Raw genomic sequence first — 9,310 nt, 5'->3', positions numbered from 1 at the left:
ATGGTAGGAGGTAATGGTATTGTATTATGGATGGTAGGAGGTAATGGTAGTGTATTATGGATGGTATGATAGATGAAAGGGAAAGTGTACTCAAAGTAATGTACCAAAACACCTTATTTCATGTTGATACATATAGATGCACATGTGCATTTCTAATATTGGTAATGTAAAAAGTATTGTATTACACATGATAGTGTAAATGAAAGTGCAATTGTCTAATAGTTGTAATGAATTACGGAATTTGTCAAAGAAATGACAAAAATGCACATGTGCATGTTTGTGTATTATGGATGGAATGATAGATGAAAGAGAAAGTAGTGTACCAACACACATTATTTCATGCTGATACATATAGATGCACATGTGCATTTCTAATATTGTTAACGTAAAAAGTAGTGTAGTACACGTGGTAGTGTAAATGAAAGTGCAATTGTCTAATATTTGTAATGAATTACGGAATTTGTCAAAGAAATGATACAAATGCACATGTGCATGGATAAATGTGGCTCGATTTTTTTTTAATTTTTTTATTTTTTTATTATAAACAAAATATAGCGATTTTTACAAAAAAAATGGTAAAAAAAATTGGGTGTTTTTTTAGATTTTTTAGGTATTACTGTTTGTGTTCACACTGGTTCTCACGGTTCTCACAATAAATGGTGGTTCCTAACGGATCCTTCTCCTATATATATATATATATATATATATATATATATATATATATTAAAAAAATGTGAAATCGGGAAATTTATTAAACCCTCTATGTAAAAGTAAATCTTAGTTTGGTCCGTATCTAATATCTTATAACTTATTGGGCCTAATAATCTTATTTTAATCCATATCTAATCTCCTTAATGATAAAAAGTAAAAAACAAAAAACAAAAAAAGAACTTGACGCTACTATTGTGGTTGTTGTTGCGGTAAATTATTTTTTATATATTGTTGATCAAGCTATTAGTTCTTTTGAGACAAGATTTGATTAACTCAAAAAGTATGAGAAAGTATTTGGTTATATATTTCCATATAACTTGGGGGGAATTGAAGATGATGATCTTAAGTTGGCTCATCATTTTTCTTTAAAATGCACTCAACTTTGAAGGAAGATCGGATATTGATGGTGTTGAACTTTCTATGGAGTTAAAGCCATTTAACAGATTAGAATCAGTGAATTTAGCAACCTTATAGATGTTTAAAGTATTTAAAAGACCTCGATTATTACCCAAAGGCAAGGATTGCATACAAAATATTGTTGACTCTTCCAATCATGATGGCATCTGCAGAAATGAGTTTTTCGAAATTGAAGTTATTGAAACTTTACTTACGATCCACAGTGTCCCAAGAAAAGACTTGGTGGATTGGCGATAATAGCTATCGAGAATGAAATCTTAAAGGGTATAAATTGCGAAGAGGTGATCAACCAGTTTGTTATAAAAAATACTAGGAGAGCTTCACGAATCATCGGTTAACTATCAAGGCATACAATTTTATTATTCTAATATCATAGTTTTGCTATGTTTATTGCTATAAAGTTAGTTGTCGTTTAAAAAAAAATATAGTTTCTATAATTCGTTATGCCAAAGGGCCTTTTCTTCGACCCATCGAAGACATTTAAATTCTCAAGGATGTCTTTATTAACCAAAAAAACCCATTGTTCAGAAGGGTTTTTAATGGTCTCATACTCTTGTAGTTATATCGGCTATAGCAAACAGATTAGAGAACCTTTCATATACTTTTTTTTATTGATTTTTTTTAGTAATATAATCTAATACTAATAGAGAATTACTTCTAATGACACATGGCATTCTCTACTCTAATCTCCATTCGAATTAATGCCAAATGGCATTTTCATCTTTAATTTATTAATAATTAATATATAATAATTAATATCTAATTCTAATTTATGATTAAAAATATACATAAATGATCTATAATTTTATAAACTGTGATTTTAATACTTCTTAAAATAAAATAACTTAAATTACAAAAAATAGCTATTATCCATATATGAGATTATATATAAAATCAATTTATAAGTTTTTCTAACATATAAATAAAAGCTAAAAAAGAGCAACTATTGCGAGGACTATCTCGCAAAAGGACTAAAATTTTATTGAACTCAATTTTAATTTGACAGACGGAGAGAACTTAACGTTTCGAGGTTTTATAACTAATGGGAAGGTTTATGCCCATTTTTTAAAGATTATATAACTATATCATTTATACTGTATAAACTCGTATAATACGCGGATGTATAACCTACTAAATTATAAAATGTTGATAACAAGATTATAAAAATTAGAACACTTCCCATTAGTTACGTTTGCATTTATTACTTGACTAGATACTTTCGCCACTACAATTAGTATCAACATTACTTAATCCAATTAAGGGTGCTGGCTGCCATATACATCATACATACCAAGAAATGCCACTCCAAACTACCAACCACGGTATGGGTTCAGAGACTCCAACCAACATGGCGACCTCCGGCCATCATCGTAAGAAATCTCCACCGCCCTCGCCCCCACCGGAGTTCAGCCACCACCGCCGTCCCCATTCTGACCGCTTTAAATCCCGTATTCGAACTCCTGAAGCGGTGATCATCTTTGCTATGGTGGCCATTACATGCTTGCTTTTGTATCACTCGGTACCATATGATTCGTTTGCTGCCACCAAGCAACTCCCTAATTCAGTAAGTATTTTGCATGTCACAACTAAATATGGAGTCATAATACGAAAGGCAAAAGGATATAGTTTTTATAAATGTAACGCGAAACTATAACTTTTTTAATTGGGATCATAATAAACTTTTTCACTTGCTATTACACATTACATAGTTCATTTTTTTTTATCAACAGTTTTATTTTGATACATAGTTTATTATTTTTTTACCAACAGTTTTATTTTGTAATACTTCAACGTGTTCTTGTCCTTTTTTTAATTATTTTATGGATTTGTAAAATCTTAATATTGCTATTGTGTGTTATAGTACAATTCTAATAACAAATGTAAAATACTTTGAATTGCTATTGTGTGTTATAGTACACCTAAATCACTAAGCTCCTTTACATTGTGTTCTCAGATCACTCTAAACTGGGGTGAGCGATTCGTGGTTTCGACCCACGAGAACCTTGGAACCGATCCACGAGAACTTTGCACCCAAACCTTTTTAAATATATGGATTGGTTCGCGGTTCTAGATTTATATGAAATATCGGTTCTAAGTCGGGTCGGTTCAACCCGACAGTTCTATGATAAGAACCACAAGAACCGTTTGTATTTTAATTAGAATGTATAAAAAACCCGACAATTTATAGAAATGGTCCAATAGATGTGCACTTTAACGCAAAAAATAAAACAATACTTTTCTTTCATCTCTTCGCTATTCTTTTTTACGTGTCACTGTAATCGATTTCACGTAATGATATTACAATATTAAAAGAATATTATTTTAAAGAATAACAATATGTTTTTCATGAAATATTTTTCAATTAGATGTATATGTATGGATGCGATATATTACATAATATATTTATTATATCCAAATTTGAAGTATATATTTACATATGTTGCTCTAATGTATTTATATGTATGTCTTTGTGACAAAAATAAAAGTAAACACGTCACAAATTATGGTATAATCTTACCACATAGCTTTGGATTACTAGATTATGTTTGATTGGGTATGTTCTAATGTATATATACATGTATCTTTGTTTTGTGATGTATACGTTTTGGATTCACATAATGCTTCGAGTGATGAGAATGACAAAACCCTTATTAAAACAAAAGTTGGGAAACAAAAAGAGATTTAAAAAAGAAAGATCATGGGCTATTGTTGAAACCACATAGAGGAATTCTTTGACGAACATATTTAAGAAATGGGAAGATGTAACCTTTTAAAGACCTATTACATAAAAAAGGTTTTGGTTCATTAGACCCTTTATTTGACCCATCAGAACCTTTAGGACTCGGAACCATAAATTCTTCTAAGGTTCAATTCGTAGTTCTCAATTTCATCAATAAAAGGGTATGTGGTTTTAGTGGGTCCGGGCTGAGTCAGGTCGGTTCTGACCCTTTGAAGAACCCTACTCTAAACTATCTAGTATGTACTACCATGTGTTCAACTTTTTTCTACAGATGCTAACATATAATAAAATATTAGGACTTTTAATCGTTTTTTTTTGGTAATGATCCATCCAATTTTTTTTTTCAGGCCGAAAAATAGTAAGACAGTATTATTTATCTTCTCTCTTTAATTTCCCTTTCTCACTCATTCTCTAGTAGATGATAAAATGATCAATATAAACTCCAAATGTGTTCTCTTCTCTAGTTTATTCATTTTTGTACCCTGATAAACTACAAATGTGTTCGGTTGAAGGGTCAAGAGACCCTGGACCACCTCTAGTTCCGCCGATTTAACCCAACCAACCGCATGGATTTAAGAACACTAATAAAAAGAGTATATGTTTAAACAAATTAAAAACCAATGAAATAACCCTTATGACATGAGTATTATAAAATCTATAACCATAAAACACACTTATCATTTTTAGACTCTTACTTCCAATTAAAACCCCTTACAACAAATTTTTTTACCTTCCTTACCTAATGTAGAAATTATTAATATTGATTGTATACGTAATATGTCGTACTTAGATTAACATACGATTTTAGCATTTCTAAGTCTAGGTTTTAGCAAAAATAATATTACAACAAGAGATCAATAATATTACAAAAATAATATTACAACAAGAGATCAATATATTTGTTGCCTCTAACTATAAAACAACGTTCATTGTTGGTGCTCGTGCGCCATGGCCCGCCTAGCTCGTCCGTGGGACGGGCGTGCATTGAAGGGTGATGTCCGTAAGGAGGCCAGGCGAGGCCGCGGCAGGGGATTGAGACTTGTATGTTATTTTTCAAATTTGTTAGTTCTGTTAATAAACTAAAAAATAACTTGTGAATAATTTAATAAAGAAAACTAAATATCAAATGACATTAAAATTTCAAATTTTCAACGGCTATATTTAAAAAAACAAATCACTATATACAACTCTTCAGTGTTTCATAATATTTTTATTTAATTCATGTATGTTAAATTTTTTATTTATAAATTTTAATGTTTAAATTTTGTAATTTTAAAACCTGTAATTTTAATGTACTTCACGGCTTAACGTACGTTAACGTACGCGACAAATTTACGCACGTTAATATGAAAATCACACACGTACAAAACTGATAAAACCTAATCACGCTTTCAGCAACTTGGATATAATCACGCATACATGTGTGTAATCACGCATGGGATTTTGATCAAATATATAATAACGCACGTTATAAACTTAATCACGCATGTTGTTATTCGTCGCGTACGTTAACGTACGTTAAGCAGTTTTGTACGTTAACTTCTCTCTCTCTCTCTCTCTCTCTCTCTCTCTCTCTATATATATATATATATATATATATATAATACAAATTATATTTTTTTAAATAAGTTATATTATTTTATATTAATACGAAACTAAAAAAAGTTTAGTATAAAAAACAAATTAATTATGGAAATTAAACGTGAAGACCGGTGATTTTCTTCAACTCGGTCAACATTACTTAGAATCTGTCAAACTCAAAACTAGTACCAACTCGGATAAGTCGGATTTTCATTGTTTGTCACCGAGTCTTGTTGGATTTTCGTTGTTTTTCACAGAGATACAATGGAAGATGAGAATTATATGATTACTATGTATATAATATTAAAAAATGATTATCAATGTCGCCACTAATGCCCCACATTTCTTGTAGTGTATTTTAACATGTATCATTTTGATTTATATTGATATTTACGTATTTTATTATAAAGTAAGTAAAATTATGATAATTGACATACATATAATTTCCAGAAAATTAACTTATTTATAGTTTCGAATACTCACAACTCCTCAGTCGATCGACCTAACAACGCCTAATAACTTTTGCAACATTGATAATGATGTTTGTGACTGATGAAGTTGTGTTGTAGAGAAAACATGTGTTTTTTAAGATTAGCAATGTGAGTTTTTGTATGTGTTTTTAGGCCCTTGTGCTAGAGATGCACTAAGACTTTTATGATGCATGATATAAAAAAATATACGGCTCATTCAAAAAATAAAAAAAACAAAACAATTATAAGTAAATAATTGTATCATACATATGAGTGGTAGAAAGAGAGTAGGTATTACGTAATCGCCTTATCTGTTATATCTAAGTAATAAGTACAAGTGTTTATATAATACTCATAATTGTTTACTTAAAATTAGTTTTATTCCTTCATATGTATACACATGGTTGTAAAACAAGGTTTCCAAGGCTGAGTACTCCCCGAGTAGTCGCTACAAGGTAAGCTGCCGAGGCGACTTTTTTTGACTCCGCCTAATTACTCAGAATCGGTCAAACACGGTCAACCTCAGCTAAAATCGTATCTAGTTGATCAAGTCGGGCCGAGTTTCACTAAAAAAATAATAAAACATAGTTTCTATGCCTATTATATTAAAGAATAAATATCATTTTCACGTATTTCATTATAGATATTATTAAATTATGTTATTTGACATATATTTAATTTTCAAAAACTAATTTCTTTATAATTAAACATGTCCAATTACTCCTCGAGTACTCTCCGCCTAGGCCGAGTACTCTCAACTCCCCAGTCGACCGACTAGGGAGCGCCTAACGACTTTTGCAACCATGTGTATACATATACATATTCTAATATTTTTTGGATTCTTTTTGTATGGAGAAGAAAGTTGGTGAACTGAAAAGCATACTGAAAGAAGCTGCAACTAGTAGCAAGACGATTATAATAACTGCAGTAAATCATGCTTGGGCGGAACCAAACTTTATTTTTGATCTTTTTCTTGAAAGCTTTAAATTCGGGAATGAAACCCGAATATTTCTAAAGCACTTAGTTGTCATTGCTCTAGACCAAAAGGCATACACTCGTTGCTTGAAGTTACATCCTTATTGTTACAATCTTACTACAAAGGGAGTTGATTTTTCTGAAGAGGCTTATTTTATGGCACCCGACTATTTGAAAATGGTGTGGAGAAGAATCGATTTTCTACATACTGTTCTACAACTAGGATATAACTTTATCCTCACGGTACTACTTTCTCTTTTATCCTATATTCATCATCAAATCAAATATACATGTTAATGTCTAAAAATTGTAGGAAACTACTAGAAAACTTGACATTTTATAAGGAGTAAGGGTAAATTGGTATAAAAAATTAGGCCCAAATAAAATGTGATGTTGAAATATTTGAATTATATTAAAAATTTGGACAAAAAAACATCATGTTGTAGCAATTAAGACGCAATGTTCAAATAACTTTTTTTAATGGTAAACTTCATGTATAAAGTTATCACATTCTCCAAATTGAAGAGCCACGTATTACCCCACTTTAGCCAGGCTATGTTGTCTTAACCGAGTCCACGCTAGATTAGTTTGAATATGTTGAAATAGCTTAAAACACCATGTTGAAAGTTTAAACACCGTCATATTAAACATTAAAAACACCATGTTGAAAATTTGCACACAGCTCAACACATTAAAAAACTTTTTCTATTTTTCTTAAAACTATAATATTATTAAATTATAAATAAAAAGTACTCAGTTTTATGGTATGACGTTTTAAAAATAATAATTATATAAAAATTGTTACTTAGTTTTTCCAATTTTACATTACAATCCATTTATTTCAAGAAGTTCGCTAATGTTACACCCTTAGATCATCTCAACCCTTTATCCGAATATATAAAAAAATTTAACGGCAAATTTCATTTTTTACTCCTTGTGCTACTTGAATCCATGACCTCCCCAAATTAGGTGCTCCTAAAAGCTTTGTTTCTCCCATTTGACCACCAACCCTAATTGGATATAAATATATTGGTTCAGGAGAACACCAGGAGAACACCGATACAACTTAAAAACCGAGAATACCAATATTAACCAATCATTTTTTGTTAATTTCTTTTAATTAAAAGATTAGTATTGCACAAGGTATATATATATGAGCTACATATATGTATCTCACGAACCATGCGTATATTTTTTTTTTCCTGAAAGATCAATAACATATAAAAAGAACGGGTTTTTTTTTTTTTTGTTAATAGTGATTTTAGGACAGTTTTCAAGTATCTTTCAGGTTTCTTATAATCACTCTCATGTATATTTATATTTACATAGACAGTGAAGAATAAGTATAAAGTTGGTGTCAATTATAGCTTTAATGGGTGTGTTTATGGTTGATATAAACAACTAACATACATATTTTCATTTTTATAATGAAGGATGCAGACATAATGTGGTTTAGGGATCCATTTCCACACTTCCATGACGATGGTGATTTCCAACTTGCTTGTGATTACTATAGAGGGGACCCAATTGACCTAAATAATTTGGCAAATACTGGTTTTACTTATGTAAAGTCAAACAAAAAGACAACCAAATTTTACAAATTTTGGTTCGATTCAAGATTAACTTATCCGGGCTTACATGACCAAGATGTGTTCAATAAGATCAAGCTTGACCCGTTCATTCGTCATATCGGCCTAAAAATCCGGTTTCTCGATACAACTTTCTTTGGTGGATTCTGTGAGCCAAGTAGGGATTTTGACAAGGTGTGCACCATGCATGCAAATTGTTGTGGTGGGTTAGAAAATAAGGTTCATGATATTAGAATTATGCTTCAAGATTGGCGAAACTATACGCAGATGCTCGGGAATCAAACTGCCATGGTTAGACCAGTTTCTTGGACGGTTCCCCAATTATGCAAAATAGTAATCTAGATTTATATTACTTAGCATATATTCTATTTGTATTATTATTATTACTATCATTATGATAGTTAATCAGGTATAACAAACAATCAATTTCTGTAAGAGGCGCATTGTGTCTCTTCAAAGTTAAGTCCTTTATCGCAATCTATATGATGTATGTTATTCTCATATATTGAACCATCATTTATATAACAAAGAGCTAAATATTGTCTTCAGTTTCTTTTTGTCTCATTGTATCATTCTTAATTAATTGGTAAGAAGTGACGATGTCACACCACCAAAATCCACACGCGGAGTACCACCGCTTGGAGGCGTGACATGACCAGGATCAAGCCACCAATCATATCGAACATAATAAGTAATAAATGTAAATCAACCAAACAATGTGAAAGGTGTTCAAAACAAAGCATATTAAGTGTCTAGCGGAAGCATAAATGTAAACCCAATGTAAGTAATAAGTTTAAATGTTTAAATGTTTTAGCGTGGCATCCACG

At 30.8% G+C, this 9,310-nt stretch overlaps 1 protein-coding gene across 1 annotated transcript; it reads left to right on the top strand.

Moving 5' to 3' along the window:
* The first annotated feature begins 2,425 nt into the window (after positions 1–2,425).
* On the top strand, positions 2,426–8,825 carry LOC110893600 (uncharacterized protein At4g15970). The gene is made up of 3 exons (XM_022140698.1): positions 2,426–2,692; positions 6,778–7,137; positions 8,328–8,825. The coding sequence occupies exons 1-3, from the start codon at positions 2,426–2,428 to the stop codon at positions 8,823–8,825; spliced, it is 1,125 nt and encodes a 374-aa protein (XP_021996390.1).
* Positions 8,826–9,310: the final 485 nt, after the last annotated feature.

Source organism: Helianthus annuus, chromosome 6 (assembly GCF_002127325.2).
Source record: "Helianthus annuus cultivar XRQ/B chromosome 6, HanXRQr2.0-SUNRISE, whole genome shotgun sequence".
Taxonomy (NCBI): Eukaryota; Viridiplantae; Streptophyta; class Magnoliopsida; order Asterales; family Asteraceae; genus Helianthus; species Helianthus annuus.
The sequence above is the reverse complement of the archived record's forward strand: the minus strand, read 5'-3'. Positions and strand labels throughout refer to the sequence as shown.

What these genes read in the sequence shown, in the direction of transcription:
- LOC110893600 (XM_022140698.1), top strand. Translation starts at nt 2,426, where the DNA reads ATGCCACTCCAAACTACCAACCACGGTATGGGTTCAGAGACTCCAACC. An exon ending in CCAAGCAACTCCCTAATTCA is followed by an intron (nt 2,693 to 6,777) that starts GTAAGTATTTTG and finishes TGTATGGAGAAG; the next exon opens with AAAGTTGGTGAACTGAAAAG. An exon ending in GATATAACTTTATCCTCACG is followed by an intron (nt 7,138 to 8,327) that starts GTACTACTTTCT and finishes TTTATAATGAAG; the next exon opens with GATGCAGACATAATGTGGTT.